At 35.9% G+C, this 20,398-nt stretch overlaps 1 protein-coding gene across 3 annotated transcripts in view; it reads right to left on the bottom strand.

Moving 5' to 3' along the window:
- Positions 1–20,398, bottom strand: part of AQR (aquarius intron-binding spliceosomal factor) — an 89,626-nt gene that overhangs the window by 14,824 nt on the left and 54,404 nt on the right. For all 3 annotated transcript variants that reach the window (XM_036446731.2, XM_036446748.2, XM_036446739.1), the window contains 11 exons: positions 17,986–18,227; positions 15,962–16,108; positions 15,161–15,230; positions 12,794–12,904; positions 9,939–10,048; positions 8,174–8,309; positions 5,740–5,949; positions 4,559–4,696; positions 1,896–1,967; positions 782–969; positions 26–197 (listed from right to left, as the gene is read on the bottom strand). In XM_036446731.2, coding sequence (XP_036302624.1) covers positions 26–197; positions 782–969; positions 1,896–1,967; positions 4,559–4,696; positions 5,740–5,949; positions 8,174–8,309; positions 9,939–10,048; positions 12,794–12,904; positions 15,161–15,230; positions 15,962–16,108; positions 17,986–18,227 — 1,596 coding nt within the window. The remainder of the gene's footprint in view (positions 1–25; positions 198–781; positions 970–1,895; positions 1,968–4,558; positions 4,697–5,739; positions 5,950–8,173; positions 8,310–9,938; positions 10,049–12,793; positions 12,905–15,160; positions 15,231–15,961; positions 16,109–17,985; positions 18,228–20,398) is intronic.

The following is a 20,398-nucleotide window of genomic DNA, read 5'->3' as shown; positions in this document are numbered from 1 at the left end:
TAAAAGTCCTATGTTTTTTTCTTACCTGGTAAAAGTAAGGATTAGGCTCAGACTCTCCCACTCCCTGAAAATCTTCCACATTGATGAGCTGGAAGTCATACAGCAAGCCGGCATTTGCTGTACTGAACTCCGGCAAGAGCTGCACATGGGGTAAGTTGCCGAGTTTCTTGTATCGCCAGTTGTACAGGTTGCACAAGCTTTTCAAAGACAAAGCCCCCCAAACAGGAAATATTAACAAGGTAAAATCCCTTTCACATAGACAGGGTGTTTCTAAGGAACCGGGTTCTTCCTCTTAATTCTCATGCTCCCCACTTTGTGCTCCTCTCTCTAGCAGTAATGCTTTTTCATCCTTTGCTTCCCTACTTCAACTAACCAAATCAGAGGGCAGACGACATACAGAAGTGACAGCTCCAAAGTGCTTTCTGAGGACATGCTATCTTCAAATCAAAAAGCAGGGGGGAAATCCATCAATTCAGAAAAATTTTGAGGTTAACTATGAGATGGGGCCTGTACACTTTATGAAGCAAAAATTGGTGTTCTCCTCTTGTTCATTTTTTTGCTTTATATTTCAAAAAGGTATTAACTGCGTTATCTTTGGGGGGCATAAAAAAAAGGAGGACAGTGGAAAAAATTCACACCCCATGCCAAGGCAATAAAGGTGTGGTCAGATCCCGAGAGGGTCAGTTCCTGGACAGCAGGAAGGGCTGAGAGTGTATACAGAAGATGCCATCAAATACCCGTACTACCGAGCTGGCACCCTGAATCTAGAATAACCCCCTACCTTGCTCGGGCTCTTCCTTGGGCATCGAGGTCCACGGTAGGAACTCCAATCCGGACGAAGCGAGTGAAGAGAGACTGCTCCATGTTGGAATACTTCTGAAAGGCCATGTTCTTAATGACTGGAGGCAACTGGTGATGATCACCAATCATAATCCATCGTTTCAGTCGGCTAAAACCATCTTGAGGATTCTAGAAATGACAAGTGAGGAAATGGCAAAATATTCTAATTGAAAGATTATCCTGCTAGTCTCCTACTTCTGCATCTGGCTGATGGCATATGAGGAAGGATGGAGGATTGAGAAGGCAAGCATGGAATTACCCTATTTTAACATTTGGTAATCCAAAGAGTTCTGGAAGGTATAGGTCAGAACTAACAAAGAGTACACAGGAGGAAACAGATGCCCATACAGGTCAACATAAACCCTTGTATCAGAATTATGCTGAGAGCCAGTTCTGCACCCCCAACGCAGTAAAAATTAACCCTTCTTTAATTTCCTATGTGACTATTTCACTTTCCTCCTCCATGTGTCTCCTTATTCTTGAAACATACCCTGATAAAATACATTTCAAGTCCCAAAAAACTTGGCTCACAAAAAACTATTTTTGGAACCCAATTTTATCTATAAGTTAGAGCAATCTTGATTTCTAAATTAGAATTCCACATTTTGTTTTTAATGCGTTCATTGTAAAGAATATTGTACAATAAGAAACATACTTTAAACATCATCATTTAGCTCAAAAGATTTAGGCATAAAATAAAGAAAAGCACTCCACCCAATAAACAAAAAAGAATTCTAAAAACAACTTTAATGAAAGAAAAAAAAGCCTATCTTTCCTCCAAACACCATAAAAATGCAATTTTCTTTATTAAAATTATTTCACTTTTTCAAAAAATAGACATAGACTATGAATTTTTAAATTGTTCTCCAAGAAACAATACAAACTACTAAATAACCAGTGAATATTTTAAAAGGAAGTTTCCAGGCTTAAAAATAGTATATCAAACATAATGATGTTAAAGAAAATACCTAACTATGGCAATCAGCACCCTAACATTGTCCAGCTTTCTGATGCTGCCCCTGCACACTTCTGTGTCTCAGATCTCAGTACCTTACCTGTAGCAGAAGAGGTATAAACGTTTCTATCTCTAGGATCTGAGCGGCCTCCTCCATTAAAATGTTGTCATACTGAGAAAGAGAGAAGGAAAGTCTGTCAGCAAGACAGCCTGAAAGCCACACACACCATCATCACCACAACCACGCAAAACATTTAAATAATTTCAGATAAAAGTAATAAATCATTCAAGCAGAAAGTTCACGATCTTATTTATCACCATGCCTCTGCCTCTCCAGGTTGTCTCTAACCTCAGGGAAGCCCCTTAAATATATAACTCTACCGTGAGGAGATCCTGTATATCATTTCTTGGACTATAATATCAATTCAGTCCTTTAAATTCTACACAAGCAAATCAATTTATGATTATATATGAGGTCAATTCCATTGGTACTTCTTTAAATTTTTTTTTTTTTAATTTACATTGAATATTATTTTGTAGCAGTTTTAGGTGTACAGCATAGTGGCTAGCCAATGATATGTTTTCCCCTTGACAGTTCCAGTACCCAACTGACACCATACATAGTTATTACAATATTACTGACTATATTTCCTATGCTGTACTTTATACCCCCATAACTATTCTATAACAACTAATTTGTAATTCTCATCTACTGGTACTCTTAGCATAGGCAAGTTTTCTTCCTTATGAATCCTAACCAGCACTCAACAATCTCCTGATTCAGCACTCAACAATCTCCTGATTCAGGCATTCAATATATAACCAAAGTATATAAATTTTACCTAGAAGAACTCCCTCTTGAACCTATTCATTTTTCTCCATTTCTACTACCACTATCACTCTAGTCTGAGCTACTACTCTGACTACTGCAAGCAATCTCTTTACTCCCCTCCTGTTTTATACCACCTACATCACTGATAAAGCAGTCACCAAATCACTTCACCTCCCTGGTGTCAAACATTTCACTGTCTTCGGAAAAAAATCCATTATAGTGTGGTGTACTTTACATATCACCTTTCTCCTCATTATTATGCTTCAACCATGTTGACCTAGAAATGGCAAAACCATTCCTGCCTCTAGTCCTCTTCATGCTATCCTCTCTTCACTTTGTCTGCTGGGCTCTTTCTCACTCTGAAAGTATCAGGCTAAACCCCAATGTGTCTAGCCCTCCTCTAAACTCCCAACCTAAAACAGGTTTCATTCTAGATTCTGCTTTTTAAAAAGGAGATTTTAGTCACAAAGCAAAATTGTGACATAACTATACTGGAAATGTACGCACATGTCTCTGTGGGCACAGCACAGAGTCAGAAGATAAGGCTTAAAATGGAAATCTAACATTCTTTATTGATATAGATTAAAACAACAAAGGAAAACCTGAAAGAGTTGAAAGACTGGATAATTGGGGAGGTCAAAGAATAGGAGACTGCCTTTTTAAATTTTTAAGCAGATCTATAAGGTTCTTAAGCTCTTAAACCAGATAGACATGTATAAATTGGATAAAAATAAAACATTAAAATAAAAAACATAAAAAAAAAATCCAACAGATACTTTCAGCACTCATGCTAACAATCTTTAGGTATGTAGCACAATGTAAGTACAGAAATGAATAATTAAAATGTGATAAGCTACAAGTAATGTGTTTTAGAATCTGCATGTGGAAAGCTACATGCAAGCATAACATGCTAATTATAACTGAATCATCTCCCCTTGTTATTGAACTGATATGACTTAATATAAAACTCAAAAGTGTATTTTATGTCAGCCCCAAGAATAAAATAGGTGAAAAGTCTCACTAATAATTTTCAAAAGGGTAACTTCACACTACCTTTTAATATATTATTGTCCTACTTGCAACTGAGAAACCTTTCATCCGAGATAACAACAATTCTATCACCTTCAATTTACTTAACACCTATCTTTCAGTGAACGCATAACACTAAAAAATTTGTCAGTTACTTTCATCAACAACAAATACTTTGCGAATTCTGAATTCAAACTAGTACAGAAACCATATTTTAAACAAGCACAGATAAATCAGTTGCAGGGGAGTTAAATGATGTGCATTGAAATAAAATCTACTTCACTAGCAAAGTCACAGTCTGCAAATTCAAATTTGTTTGCTCATTATTACATTCCATTTCAACTGAGTCACAGGCTATACCATGCCCTTTAGCGCTCTTGTCTTTATCATGTGATTAAATAATTTAATACCTCATTCTTACAGTCTAAATAAGAATATTCCATGTCCTCACATGGAAAGCGTTTTCTTTATTGAATGAACAAATAACTGGGCTGAAAGTGTGTTTGAAGAATGAACAATGCAAGCATACAGAGTAGATGCTTATTTAATAGGTGAAAAGCATCACCAAATATTATCTTAATAGCTTTCAGTTCTGTTTAGATATTTTTCACATAGTGAAAATATATTAATCTACCTTAATAAGTATTAAAATTTGGTTAGACAATCATATGGTGATAATATTATTTAATGGATATATTACTGATTTAGAAAAATTACATATAGAGTTCACTAATCATATAAACATAGAAAGTCATCACTTTTTAGAGACATTTTAAGTTATTATAAATGCAAACTTCTAAAAGTAGTAGGTCAATCTCCAAGGGAAATGGCCTACATTAAAAACAAGACAAACTCACAACTAAACAAATGATGAATTAAGAAATTAAAATACAAGTCTTTACCTTGAAACCTAACTTGACTAAATCATGTCGTTTTAAGGCAGCATGAGTACAGGTCATGGCAATGATTTTGGCTTCTTTCACCAAAAGGTATTTAGATCTGTCCAGTCCACTTCGAAGCAGTTCGGAGGCCCTGAATTCCTACAGAAGTGGAGGGGAAGGAAGGGCAGTGAGAGACTATTTTAGGAAAATAAACATAGCTTATGCAAATATCCATACAATCCAGTTAATCAGACTTAATTCCTAAGAATTTAAACATATCATATACTAGGTCTAAAGAAGCATAATTCTTTCCATTATTAATTTGGTACTAATTGAATTCAAATAATAGCTGATAGTCAAGCTACAATTTGGATTGTGTTTTTGTAAAACGCAAAACATTTGCATTATCAACAAAAATACTAGTCCTGGCTGGATGGCTCAGTTGTTTGAAAGCATTGTCATATATACCAAAGGGGTGTGGGTTAAATCCCTGGTTGGGAGCTTACAGGAGGCAACCAATAGAGGTTTTTCTCACATCAATGTTTTTTTTCTTTCTCTCTTCCCCTTCCTCTCTCTAAGCATACCCTCTGGTGGGGATTAAAAAACAAACAAAACCCCCAAAGAATACTGAATAAAAGGTAAATTACCACTCTATTTACATTACTTAAGATCTCTCCAGGAAACTGAAACTAGTTCAAGTGTTCACAACAATGGTGAATTTAATGCAGTGGTATGTGACAGAAGAACAGAAAAACAATGAAGGGGTCCCTGGGTTCCAGACACATTCTTCTCCAAACATATTCTTTGTATAGTGGTGATTCTTATTTCACCTAACTAATCAGGATCAACCATCCTGGTTCACCAGCAACCTCACCTGCCTACTGAAAAGGCATGAAGAACTAAGAATGCCCACTTGGCAGTCTCAAAGTCCAACCCAAAGAACCACTGTTCAATCTCCTGTTTGCTCATCCTTTTCTCAAATATTAAGACTTTGACACCAGAAAAGTCAGAATAACGGGCTTTCAATTCATATTAAATTTTACTTATTTCTTAAACTAGAACTATAAGTATTTTCAATAAGCTCACTTAAAAGAAATAATCTGGTTTGTCAGATTTGAGTATTTAATTTACTTTACATAAAAAAACAACCAACAACTGAACTTAAAACCTTTAAAGAAAAGTTAGAACTTGAGAATCCTTACCTCAAGCTGAGTAAAGATTTTCTTAATATGCCTGAAACATCCTTCAGCAATTTCCATGTCTTCTTCATAAGACCGACCTTTAAAAATGGGTTGAGGAGCATTTGCAAAGTACTCATGAAAAGGGAAGAAAGTGGAGACTTCCGTGACATCTGGAGATGTGTTACCTTTATTTTTCACTTTGCTGATATATTCTTCCCAGCGAGACATTACCTATAAAAAAAGGACTTGAGGTTAAATTTGTCAGCTAATTATGTTTTTAATGATAAAAGAGAAATTTTTTTAAAATAAGGTCTGCTGGGTAAAAGGTAAGAAAAGCAATCTTTAACCCAAAATAACTTTTTTACCTAAGTCACTAATCGACTATCTGCCCTTCTTTTACAAAAGTAACTTTACCTTTAAGATTATGGGGGGGGGGGGTCTTTAATAAAAAATTTAGAAAGGGAAAAACTTTAGGGTCCTCTCATGAGACTTTAACTCAAACATTTCAGATTCTCCATTTATGCAAGAATTTATGCAAAAGTCAATGTATTTTTTTTTAATCTCAGTTTCTCTCCATATGGTAGGTTAAGCTTCAACAGTTTTTAAATCAATTTGGCACTTAACCCTTCTTCCTGACCATTATAATTTTTCCAATTCTCTTTAGTACATTTATAAAGAACTTCTGGTTAAGCTGAGTACAGACTTGAAAGCTCATTCTATGACTTTTGTGATAGAGTTCAATTATATTCTGGCATGATATTAACTATGCCCCTACCACAAAGTTCCTATTTAATTCATCTCAATCTCTGTGCTTCTCCCAGGTCTTTTTCTGTTACAATCCCAGTTTTTCTCAAAGTGTGGTCCTTAGGCAGAATAGCTAAGAAGCTAAATAATAATGTACATCCCTAGATGCCACCCTAATATTGAAAGAGACTCTCTGGGGACAAAGCTTGAGAATTTCCCCTCAAACAACTTTACTCATGTGAGTCTGACATGTTAAAAAATTTTTTTAAATTGAATTAAAAAACACGTCATTTTGACTGATAGCCTAGTGATTTTTATTTTGTGCCAAATATGCATTTAAGCATGATCTTTATCCCATTCTTCAAACTTCTAAACAGTCTGAGTCTAATGCAGACTACTTTGTAGGAGGATGCATATCTCTCCTGTTTCATAAGAAAACATGAAATATGCTCATTTTAAATGGGCTCACATGGTTTGTGCATATCCACTTATACTGAGCACAAACCCATTCTTTCATATACGTTTTTCAAATTTTATTGTTACAATTTATACCTAAAATATACAAATAGCATTAGTTTAAAGATAATAAAGTTATACAAAGTCTTCATTATTTTATTAGGCTTTATTCCATTTAAAATTACTAGGAAACCAACTGGCTATTAAAGTTCATTTGTATTCATTTTATTTGCCTTTGTTTCTCATTGGCTTTATACCCAAGAACTAACCTTGCAAAAGCAAAAAAGCACACCTCTAAATTGAAGTCAAAAAAATTTTTAACTTAAACTCCTGTCTATTTAAAATTAATTCTAAAACATAATTTATTTCTGGAAATTTAAAAGGAGGTCATGTTTTTCTTTATTAATTGATTAATATTCATAGTAAGTTACAAAACTGCACTTTGTTACCATTAGGTATATATATATATATATATATATATATCTCAGCTACCTAATATTTATATATATTTTTATATATTTATATATATTTTTTAAAGAATAACTAAAACTTTTATAATAGCAAAAAGGAAGAAAGAAAAAAAAATTTTTTTAAATATATTTTATTGATTTTGTACAGAGAGGAAAGGAGAGAGATAGAGAGCTAGAAACATCGATGAGAGAGAGTCATCGATCAGCCGCCTCTTGCACACCCCCTACTGGGGATATGCCCGCAACCAAGGTACATGCCCTTGACCGGAATCGAACCCGGGACCTTTCAGTCCCCAAGCCAACGCTCTATCCATTGAGCCAAACCGGTCTCGGCAAGAAAAAAATTTAAAGTACCAACATTGGCCTTTCATTGAAGCAAAGTTTGCAAAGAAAATTGAAGATTACAGGGAAAATAAATTTAACATTCACAATATTGCTATGGCAATAGCATGTATCTCAATCTATTCCCTGAAAAAAAGCTTTCAAAAATTCATTTTAGCCGGGACCGATTTGGCTCAGTGGTTAGAGCATCGGCCTGCGGACTGAAAGGTCCCAGGTTCGATTCCGGTCAAGGGCATGTATCTTGGTTGCGGGCACATCCCCAGTGGGGGGTGTGCAAAAGGCGGCTGGTCGATGTTTCTCTCTCATTGACGTTTCTAACTCTCTGTCCCTCTCAATTCCTCTCTGTGTAAAATCAATAAAATATATTTAAAACAAAAATCTATTTCAGTTTCCAACTGAAGACCATAAAATGAAGTATGATTTAAAAACTCTTAACTTCCTACCTGGTATAAGAAGAAATAGCCTGCTGTTTCACAAGTATATGAAGCATCCCCTGGAACTCCTAGGCTTTTTTGCAATCGTTTGACTTCTTCTAAAAGTTCTATTCTTCGAGCCAGGACATAATTAACTCTTCCATACCTAGATATCACAATTAAGCCAAAGGACACAATTATGTAATGAAGAGATTTGAAAGGAAATTGTCAACAAAATATTCAAGGAAAATCATATCAGAAACTATAAATAGCCAAATTAAAAAACAAAACAAAACAGAAAACATAGTTTATATTTTACTATAAGTAGTAGTTCTTGGATCATTCACACCAAAGTTACTTAAAGTGCACCCTATGGATCAGTGCATACCTACAAATGTGTTAGTGGTCTGTGAGGAAGAAAAAAATCAAAGACATCACTAAACACACCATTTAAGTTCAGCTATCAATTTTTGTTTTCCAGGACAAGTTCTTCACAAAGAAGCAAATAGTACAGTGCATTCTGGTACTAGTTTATCTCATCAGACCAAGAACATACAGTTTACCCACTGACTGCTTTGAATAGCACTGTTTTATACCATCACAAATGTAAATTTGTTCTAAAGGCCTTGAAAGGTAATGTATTTTTCATTCTGTCATCCCAGCATGCGGTTTGGCACCTGAACCTAGTAGGTTCACATTTGCTGAATATGTAAGAAACCTAAAATTTGGACAGTATATAACATTTGGAAAGAGATAGTTAACAAAAAAGTAGTGGCACCAGAATTGCATTCCAAAGGCTATATACATACTCTTTCCACTGTAACAAAATGCCCCCTATGACCTTTTACTAATAGAAGAGATCACAACTGTTTTTAAACATTGAAGTTCTCATATTTAAAGATTTGACAAAAGAAGAAGTCATGTTCCTGCCGCTCCAGAGTTCAGTTGACCTCTGAGGCAGCAAACAATGATCAAGAATACAAAAGGGATAAGACATGGTCTATGTTTTTAAGAAATTTCCAACTTAGAAGGTATCAACATCATAGCAAGAAATTTTTTTTTTCTATGTGCTTATCTATAGTTTAAAATGTTTCCTACAATGAACACTTTGGTAATGAGGGGGAAAAAAGGGGGAATGCTTATAAAGACTTTGTAATAAAATGCCAAATTTTGTAATATAATGTTAAATTTAAAAAGCAATATATAATAGAATCCAATGTGGATGGCTGCAAAGGGCCGAGGCACAGCTGCGATCCCCGATCCCCTGATCCGCCAGGGTGCCTCACACAGAGGGAGGCCAGACTGCAGCTTAGGCCGGGGGCTGAAACAGAGGTGGTTAGGGACGATCAGGTCAGCAGGGGAGCAAGTTAGGGGCGATCAGGAAGGCATGGGGGCAAGTTAGGGTCTGATCAGGCCAGCAGGGGGGCAAGGTAGGAGTGATCAGGATGGCAGGCAGAGGCAGTAAGGGGCGATCAGGCAGGCAGGCGAATAGTTAGGAGCAAGCAGTCCCAGATTGCGAGAGGAGTCCCGGATTGGAGAGGTGCAGGCTGGGCTAAAGGACACAACCCTGTGCACAAATTTTGTGCACTGGGCATCTAGTATTAAACATAAAGCCCAGCTAAACTTGCAAGAAGAGCCTGAAATAATATTTACAACTCCAAAGCTTACAATGCCATTAATCTTCAACTGCATTTCATTAAATGAATCAACTTCCTAATTAATGCTTTAGATATACAACAAGGAGAATGTTAGATTCTTTTGTATACTATTTCAAAATTCATCCCCCTTTGCTCACCTGCTGAAATCTTTCTCTGTCTCCAGCTCTTCTTCTCCATGACCAAGACGCAGGAGGTGGCGCTCATCAATGTCTAAAGCCATGATTTTCTCAAACAACTGGTTCAGGGCCTAGAGAATAAAACCAGAAGGATGACGGTGAGTTTTAAAGAATCAGCACTCCCTTAAAAGTAACAACCAATATTTAGGAGGGCAGAAGAGAAGCATTGCTCAGTCAGATATGAATCAAATCAAAACAAAAAAGGAAACATCTTATATTTTTGTCCATTTACAGTTATTGAATTCTGATAATTCTGCCTATTTATACCAGGCCAAATAAATAACCATAAAAAATCATCTAACCATTAAATCTCTGCTTTTAACTTATGAAAAGAAAAAAGGTTTGGGTTCAGTTTCTATTTCTCCCAAATAATAACAATTACTAAAATGATGAATAACCACGTTACTTCACTCAATGAAATTTCCATGGATTGCAGAGAACTGGGAAGTTTTTTTGGTTGGAGAAGGACTCTCAGGAGATGAGTGTTTTGGTAGAATGCACCGAGAGGACAACAGTGTAAAAAGTAAAGTGCATCATTCGAATCTTGGGCTGAAAGTCTAAAGATCTCAATGCAACAATGAGCACTCATTGATAGCCAACTCTTCTGATGAAAGCCACTCCTTTCTACCTATTCAATGTTCTTATTTAGGGTCCCCTAGTATTTATTATCTGCACATATGCAGTTACAAGGCTTTTCAGAATGAGAAAAGGTTCATATTATGGGAAGATACACTAATAAAACATCATTTAAAAATTAGCCCTCACTCAAACATTTCTCTCAATTTACCATCAGTATAACCCTGCCTGCCCATCAAGTGATCATCCAATCTCATCAACATCCAAGTTATATAAGATAAATACAATATAAACATCCTTTGCTATCAAAATTCTACCAATTAGAAATTAAAGCGATACACATAATTTTTAGAAAAATTCCCAACTACCCAAAAATCTTAATATTTTTCAGCCAAAAGTTGGAGGCCCAACTGATCAGACCACATCATATTATTCACTATCCAACCTTTTGCGATCTAAGTTCAGGAATAACATAGATTTAGGTGGCAAAAATACTCCCAGTGAAATCTCAGAAAAACCTGCAAGTTTTCATTGTGAATTAGAGTGATGTTGGAGAATTGCTTGAATTATATATGCACATAGAGATTGTGCAAAAAAAAATAGTTGTGAAAAATTTAACAATTTGATAGAGATCAATAAGGATGATTTGATGAGCTAAAGATCAAAAAAAGCCCTTAGGAAACAATAAGTCTTTGACTATTTTTGTAAAATAATCCTCTCTATAACTGTGTTATTCAAATCAATCATTAATAGAGGATACCACAGACAGTTATTATCAAGTTATGACAAGATTTATTTAAAAATGCATGAATAGCCCAGCCAGTGTGACTCAGTGACTGAGCATCAGCCCATGCGCTAAGAGGTCACTGGTTCGATTCCCAGTCTGGGCACAGGCCAGGGTGGAGGCTTAATCCCCAGTCGGGGGCGTGCAGGAGGCAGCTGACAGATGTCTCTCTCATCGATGTTTCAATCTCTTCCTCTCCCTTTCTCTCTAAAATCAATTAAAAAATACTATTATTCATATTATTCTTTATTCACTCTAAGAATTTTTAAATAGAAAAATTATCACAGACTAAATATTATTAAATAGAAGAAAAGTAAATCTACACGTGTTTTGTTTTTTGTTTTTTATCAAAGTAAACTCTCAATCAACCCTCTTCATGGCACAATTTTAGTACATCATGCCACCATTTCTAAAAGCATGATATGAACAAACATAATAGTATTGTATTTTTAAAACCTGTTAATTAAAAGTTGATGAAAAACAGAATAAATGACGTTAACATTCTAAAAACCAATACTTCTTTGTAGACCAAATCTTTGCAGAACTGGTCAACCAAGTCACCATTATTATGTATTCAGAGAAAATAAGTACATTCAGAGGTTCAGACTACCATGCAAGTTTCATAACATGCTGAACGTTCTGAAAGCTGCCTTTCACATTCTACATGAGAATTAATAAATGTTACTTGTTTTTCTTCTTTCTGAGTGACAGCTATCACATCACACAGGTAGACATAAAAATAATTTTTCAACCATTATTTACAAAAAAGGAATTTTTTTTTTGCTTCAGCTGTTTATAAAGCCTTATATATTAAACCTGCAACCTAAAATAGTCCTTCCAGGTATACTTCCATTATATTCATATGTATACTTCACAAAGATTTAAAGTTCAATCTAGTAATACAGTTTAGACTCAGTCTTTTAGAAATATTTGTCCTATTAGCAGGAAAAACACTATTAATGCTTCAAAGTAAAAGCTCTAGCTCAGCACATAAGATGGGGGAAGCAATTTAATCCAAATATTTGATTACATATCTAAATATTCTGCTTAGCCTTGCCATAATTTGATGCCCCCTCAATTAGAAAAGGTTGTTTTTATATTTTATTCAATACAATCTAGTCCTTACCAGTGATAACCTAAGAATAACTCAGTAACAAACACTATACTCATTAGCCTTTCCTGGTATTCCTGGTATTCTGTTTACCTAGGATGAGGTTATCACACAAGTAGTAATCTCCATTGTGCTTCCATGCATTCCTGCTCCTTCTTTATTTACCTCCCCCAGGTCCACTCTATACATTTAAGAGTGTGTGCGTGTGTGTGCGCGTGTGTGCGTGTGTGTGTGTGTGTGTGTGTGTGTGTGTGTGCGTGCGCGCGCGCACACTCATGCTCTCTCCCTTTTTCCCCTCACCCTTCATTCCTCCCCTCCCCAACCCTTCCTCTCTTTCTCTCTTACCTGATTGGAATGAGTAACAATAAGAGTTCTCTGCTCTGGAAAATTGTGGTATATATTGGATATGATCTGAACTGCCACATCTGTTTTTCCTGTACCCGGTGGGCCCACAACCTAAAAAGGAGATAAACATAGCAAACTACTAAATGGAGATTCTAAAACTGAAAGATAAAATGTTTGAAAATTCCCTGGATGAGTTTAATAGCTTAACAGACAGGATAAAGTCCATGAACTTCCAGATGGATCAATAGAAGTCACCTAATCTAAATAACAAACAGGAAAGAAGGGGTAAAACAAGTCATAGCCAGAGCCTCATGAATCTGTAATATTAAAAGGTCTACCATTCATATCACTGAAGTCCTAAAGAAAGAGGAAAACTATACAGTACAGAAAATGTATTTGAAGGAATAATGGCTGAAAATTCCCCAAATTGGCAAAAGACATAAAAATCTACAGTATCAAGCTCAGCAAACCCCAAACAGAATAATCCCAAAGAAATCTATGCCCAGATACACTATAATTTAATGTTTAAAAATTAAAGACAAATTATTAAAACCAACTAGAAAAAAATGATGCATTATAGAGCAAAAGGATGTTTCAAATAACTACGTATTTCTTATCAGAAACAATGGAAGCCAGAGGATGTAGAATAACATTTTAAAGTGCTGTCAAAGTAGAATTCTATATCCGGTGAAAATATCTTTAACGAATGAAGGTTAATTAGAGACATTCTCACGTGATGAAACCAACGATAATTCATTGCTACCAGGTCTGCTTTTAAAAGTGGTGAAAGAATTTCTTCAGAAAGAAAGGAAATGATACTAGAGGAAACTTGAGATAAAGGATTGAGAAGATTGTGAAGCATTAAGTATGTATGTTGTAATTCTCTAGAGCAGCCATTAAGAAAAATTATACAAGATATAATAAATGAACAAAATAAATCAACAAAAACATGGAACTAAAAACTACACAAATAACACATAAGAATGCAGGAAAGGAAAAACAGCAACACAAAACAAAGGGAACAAGCATAAATAATAAAATGGTAGAACTAAATCCAGACACATCAGTAAATACATTACCTGGGGTCTAAACACCCAATTAAAAGACAGAGACTTCCAGAATTCATAGAACAACATGCCCCAATTATATACTGTCTACAAGAAACTCACTTCTGCCCTAACTGGTTTGGCTCAGTGGATAGAGCATTGGCCTGCAGACTAAAGGGTCCCAGGTTTGATTCTGGTCAACGGCATGTACCTTGGTTGCGGGCACATCCCCAGTAGGAGGCTTGCAGGAGGTAGCTGATTGATGTTTCTCTCTCATCGATGTTTCTAACTCTCTATCCCTCTCCCTTCCTCTCTGTAAAAAATCAATAAAAAATAAATAATAATAATAATAATAATAATATATATATATATATATATATATATATATGAAGAAACTCACTTCCAATACATTAGTAGTTTAGAAGTAAAATGATGGGAAAAGATGTATCACATAAACACTATTCAAAGGAAAGATGCAGTGACTACATTAATATCAAAGTAGACTTTTAAGCAAAGAAATTTACCAGTGATGAAGACAAACATTACTTCACCAAGAAGATGTAACAATGTATGTATACATATCATAAAGCTGTAAAATTTGTAAGCCAAAAACTGTCAGAATTAAAAAGGAGAAACAGATACTTCAATTCTCTTCTCTCAGTAATCAACTGATATTAAGTGGAATAAAGCAAAGATTGAGAAGTACTAAACAATACTATAACCGAATTAATCCGATTGGCATACATAGGATACTTCTCCACCCTCAAACAACAGAATACACATTCTTCTCAAGCTCATATGGAATATTCTCCAAGATAGATCATATCCTGGGTCACAAAACAAACCTTAACAAAATAAAAAAAAACTAAAAAATTGGAATAATATAAAGTAAGTCCTCTGACCATAACGGATTTAGATTGGAAATCAGTAACTGGAAGATAATAAAAAATCTCCCAAAACTTGGAAATTAAACACATGTCTAAATCAGTTGTCAGTAGACCTTTCTGTTAAGGGCTGGCAAGTTAACATTTAGGCTTTGTGACCCAGATTATCTCTGCTATAAGCATTTAACCTCTGCAAATGTAACACAAAAGTGGCCACAGGCAACACATAAACAAATGAGCATAGTGGTAGTTTAATAAAACTTTATTTACGAACACTGAAATGAGTAGCAAGATCTCCATATGCATAAGATGTCACAAGTATTTAGAAACGTTTATTTCATTTTGGCTTTTGTGCTTCAAATAGCACACACTATAAAAATCAGATGCTCACTTCTGGTCCGAATCCATGTAAAAACGTGTGACAATAATGCTCTTACCATAGTTAGCCCAGGCTGCATTCCAGCACGGATGGCCTCTATCTGTGTATGAGTGAACTGAATTGTATTACTGTAAATTAGAGAGATAAAAAGTTGGTTGAAAACACAGAGGAATGACATTCAGTAAAAATGTAGACAACAGTGACCAGAGTTCTAAACATCTGCTCTGCATCTGTTCCTGTTCTCCCAGTCTCTTCTCCCCCTCAGGCTGGCCCTATGTGTATGTATGGTAAAATTACATAATAAGAAATCTGCCCTCTTCACTACATTTAAGTGTGCAGTACAGCACTGTTAACTATGAGCCAATGTGATTCAGTAGGTCTCTAGAACTCACATCTTACATGACTTAATCTCTTCTGAATGACTCTTGGCACCCCTGCCTTTCCACAGACCAATTAAAACTGAATGAAACTTGTGGGCAGAGAAGACTAGTTATTTTTCAATATATTTAGCCCATCCCAGACTTCATCTGAAGTGTCCAAGCTGCCACTGTATTAGTTATGGCACATATGCAATGAGCAGCTGTTACAAGTAATACATGGTCATAAAGTAAGAACCCTGTGCTGAAGTTAAGGTATCCCTCTAACGTTCATTCTCATAGTACCTGAAAATGTTTCTTTCTGAAATATGACTACAGAATGGCCAAAATGTCTGAACTATTCAGCCAATTGATAGACTAGAAGGAAAGGATATAGCAACAGAATTTCTAAATAATCAGAGAATTTAAAAAAAAAATTACAAATCCATTTGAAATAGCAAACTATTATTAATTACTATAATTAGCCCAGATAGTAAAATTACCGCTTGGGTTGGTTGTAAGGGTAAGGACCCCGATTAGGAATAACATGAGGTTCAACAATTAAGGTCTTGGCCTCTTCACTGTCTTCATCTTCCCCATCCACGTCTTTCCTTTTCTTCCCTTTTCCACTTCTTACTGGAAAAGTTATCCTACAAGACCAAACTTCTGTTCAGTTTTACAATTAACAATGTTTATCATTGTGCATACATTGTGTAAAGAATAATCAGATCAGTAAGAAACATTTATGATCTAAAGAATTGCACTATCTGTACATAAATTTTGAAGAAAAGCAGAATTAAAAGCACTAAAATGTGTTAAGGGTGTTCAGATTAGAAAAAGTCATTCAATTAAGGGAAAATAAACAAAGAAACATATGCTTAAGTCACATTTAAGGTGTGTAAAGTGCTATACACTTTGTCCTTGATTTAATTAGAAAAGGCTTCCTGGCATCTAAGATGAGCTTTGAAGAATTCAGATATGTAAGCATGGAAGGGAAGACACTCCAGGAAGAAAGAAGCACCAGTATCTTTGCTGGAGTGCGGGACACAATTTAAGGCTAGAAAGAAAGGCGGGAGCCTCATTATGGCACCTTTGGAATACCAAGCCTTTAAGGCAGAAGTTATTAGTCCGGGGTCAGAGATACCCCAAGAGGCAACTCCCCACAGGTACCTGGGGAAGTGAATGAAACACCTAAAGTTAAAATAAACGTTAATTCTCTGTGTGCACTTTCTCCAGTCTTTCTTCCCATTCTGAAAGCACAGATAATACCTACTCCCCAAGTACTAAGAAACAAAGAGGCTAAGAGGTTAGCCCTTATTGTGATAAGCAACAGGACAACTCAGTTTCTTAGGGAGCGTAATGACTCTAGCAGTAAAGCATGTGATAGGTTCAGTGAGGAGAAAAAGGCAGAAAAGATGCTGCCACCAAAGACCGAAGTGTTTAGGGCCTAGAGAGGCTGTGGTCAGGAGTGACATAAAACTGCATCCTTAAAGCAGAGTCTATAAAGCATAGCAGGAGTTAGAGGAGTAAAAAAATTCAAAAATAATGCCAAGATTTCAAGGCAGGGTAACTAGAAGAATGATTTTGCCATTAATAGGATTTCGAAAGTACAGAGGAAGACTACAGTTAAGTAGGTGTTATAAGGATGCATGTTTTTAACATGCAGAATTATTATATTTATATTTAACTGAAATTATATGTTGTAATTTCCAACAGAGAAAGCAGGCGCTTTCCTACCACCCAAGGTACACAGAGTGTTTTGTCACTACCTGCCTGATGGAACTCAGGGAAGAGCAGTCGGTGCTTCAGGTACTTTGTCCTATTTCTATTCAAATTTAAAACCAAAACTCCTTGAACATTAAATGTAACTATAATATATTGCAAATATTTAAAACTTGTGAAAGCAAGCAAGGTTAAAAATGAAAGAATTTAAAAAACAAAACAAAGTTCAAAATCACATGGCTATGTGTATTAATTAGCAAGTATACTAGACTATACACACGTATTTTTTCAATGCAATGCTATAAATCACATGTGTCAAACACAAGGCCCACGGGCCAAATCCGTCCCGCCAGGCCTTGCAATGTGGCCCGCACTGCACTGTCATCACTGCACTCCGCTGCGTTTCCATCACAATGACAATTTATGACTGTTCAGTAAACCATTCGGCCCGCGATTTAGGCTGGATTTTAGATTTTGGCCCCTTCTCTGATTGAGTTCGACACCCCTACTATAAATATATTTATGTAGTACTCTTCAGATAAGCATTTACTGATCCCTTATAACACACAAAGCGATTCTGACTGTGGTCTCAAAATAACTACTACACAAATAATTAGAACTAGAGTCAAATAAAATAAATTCACCCCAGTGAGTATATGGTGAAGGTACAGACCGCACAAACAAGATCCAACTCGGTGCTCAAAACTTGACGTTTTTGAAAATGTGCATTTCAGTTTAGCTGCAGTCCTAAAGGCTGAACTGGACTGGCCGCAGAAAGCCTGAAGGAGGACAGTTTGGACTTTACCTGAAAGGGGGTATCTGTAGAGCTGGGTCATCCACAGTTACTTTAACATTGAGACCAGGGAAGCTGGCTTTCAAATGCTCAATGGAGAGAAATGTGTCATTGAAATCCAGGGTGGCAATCTGATTGGGCATTTTTGAATAATGTGCACTGCTTGGATCCCCGTAACCTAAAATGATGTCATGCAGCCAGGCAGGTACCACACAGTCAGTGTTCATCAGGTTCCGAATAGTCTCCAGCACAGCCTGCCAGTAAAGAACAGAAGACCGTATCAAGAAGACATCCCAAACATGTGCACTTGAGTGGAATGCAGAGCTGGCTGCACTAATCCAAAATTCCCGACTGTTTCATGGCAAGAATCTATTTTTTGCTGACAGGTGCTTGGCTAGACTGAATCAACAGCTATATTTTAAGCTGATGCCATACACTGAGTTAAACAAAAGACCAAACTTAGCAAGAACAGTTTATCCGTTAGGAGTTATAGAATGTCATAAATGAATCAGACTTACTTCTGTAGGGTAGGATGAAAATCCAACTGGGTCTATCCAACAGCAAGAAAACAATATTAAACAAACCCTTAAAGAACATATTGGGTCTAGTAATAATTAATGTCGTTTTTAAACATTCGTTTAAAATCTTGCTTGGCGTTGACTTGTATAACCTTCAAACACGTGGTATCTACAGAACGTGTGAAGTGCAATTAACAAGTTTTGCTTGAAAAAGTTTGTGTTTGGTTTGGTTTTTGTTGCAAAACTAGGGCTAAGAAGATGGCGGATGAAGAGCATATTCAGCACTGCATGCTTTACGAGTTCCAATTAGGAAGAAAAGCAAGTGAGGCTGCAAAAAACATCTGTAGGGCTCTTGGTCAAGATGCAGTTAGCGCCAGAAAATGCCAGGGTTGGTTTGAGAAATTTCGCGAGGGAAATTTTTCGTTAGATGACAAGAGTGGTCGAGGCCGTGTGTCCAATTTTGATCAAGAAGCTCTTCAAGCTCTTTTGGTGCAAAATCCTCAAATTACCCAACAAGAGCTTGCGACAACTTTAAATTGTTCACAAAAAACAATTTCCAATCAATTGCGTGCACTTGGCAAAGTCCAAAAGTTTGGAAAATGGGTTCCTCATGAGTTGACCGACAACAACCGTAATCAGAGTCACAATTTGCAGTTCGCTCCTCTCTCGTCAAAACCATTTGCCGTTTTTAGAGCAAATTGTTACCGGAGATGAAGAATGGGTGCTGTATGTTAATTTGAAAAGGCGGCCTCAATGGTTGGACAAAAATGAGGCTCCGCAGCCCACGCCAAAACCTGACTTGCATGCGAAAAAAGTGATGTTGTGTGTTTGGTGGAATTTTAAAGGAATTCTTTATTATGAACTTTTACCATCTAACCAAACCATTACAAGTGCAGTGTACAGTGCCCAATTGGAAAGGTTAGCCCAAGCTTTAAGAGAAAAAGAACCCGCGCTGATTAATCGGAAGGGCATAATTCTTCACCACGATAATGCACGACCGCATACTGCAAGAATCACTGCTGAAAAACTGCGCCAGTTGGAATGGGAAGTTCTCCCTCAACCTGCATATTCTCCTGATATTGCCCCTTCCGATTACCATTTGTTTCGTTCTTTGCAAAACTTTCTTCTTGGAAAAAAATTTAATAATGAAGAATGCCTCAAAAATGCATTGACCGAATTTTTTGCATCAAAATCACAAGAATTTTACAACAGAGGGATTAAAATGGTTCCTGAGCGTTGGGCACAAGTAGTAGAAAACAATGGCAACTATATTGTTGATTAAATTTTGTTGTATTGTTTAAATAAATTCGATTTTAAAAAGTATTAGAAAACAACATTAATTATTACTAGACCTAATACTTCCTCTTAGAAACTTCTGGAGTTTTCTTTCCTTTATAATCCTTAATTCCTCAATGCTAACACACACAACCAAAAGCATGCCTCAACTGTGAAACAAATATTAAAATTGGCATTGTTCAAAATAAGAAATAAAAAATAAAGTGAGAGTGATAAAAAAAAAAATTTCAGGTTGAAAGAATTAAGACTACAATAAAAGTTCATTACAGTAGTTTATACATTGTCAAAAGTAATTCCTGAAAGCCAAAGCAAACTCTTAGTCTTTCCAATAATTATTCCAAAAAAGTGATCTGTTCCACATATGTAAATCAGAAGGCTTGGGTACTAATGTCAAAGACTAAAATAACAAAACCAGCCATTCTTACATTACAAATGCTAGACAATCCAATAGGATAACAAAATAACAGGCAGTGCATGTAAGTCACATTTTTACCACATTGCTTTGTTTTATTTTCTTGCACTTATCCTACTTGATATTCTGTTATTCATGTACTTGATTACGTATTTACCATTTGTCTAATCATCACTAGAATATAATTCCATGAGAGCAA

This window comes from Pipistrellus kuhlii, unplaced genomic scaffold (assembly GCF_014108245.1).
Source record: "Pipistrellus kuhlii isolate mPipKuh1 unplaced genomic scaffold, mPipKuh1.p scaffold_m20_p_1, whole genome shotgun sequence".
Taxonomy (NCBI): Eukaryota; Metazoa; Chordata; class Mammalia; order Chiroptera; family Vespertilionidae; genus Pipistrellus; species Pipistrellus kuhlii.
The sequence above is the reverse complement of the archived record's forward strand: the minus strand, read 5'-3'. Positions and strand labels throughout refer to the sequence as shown.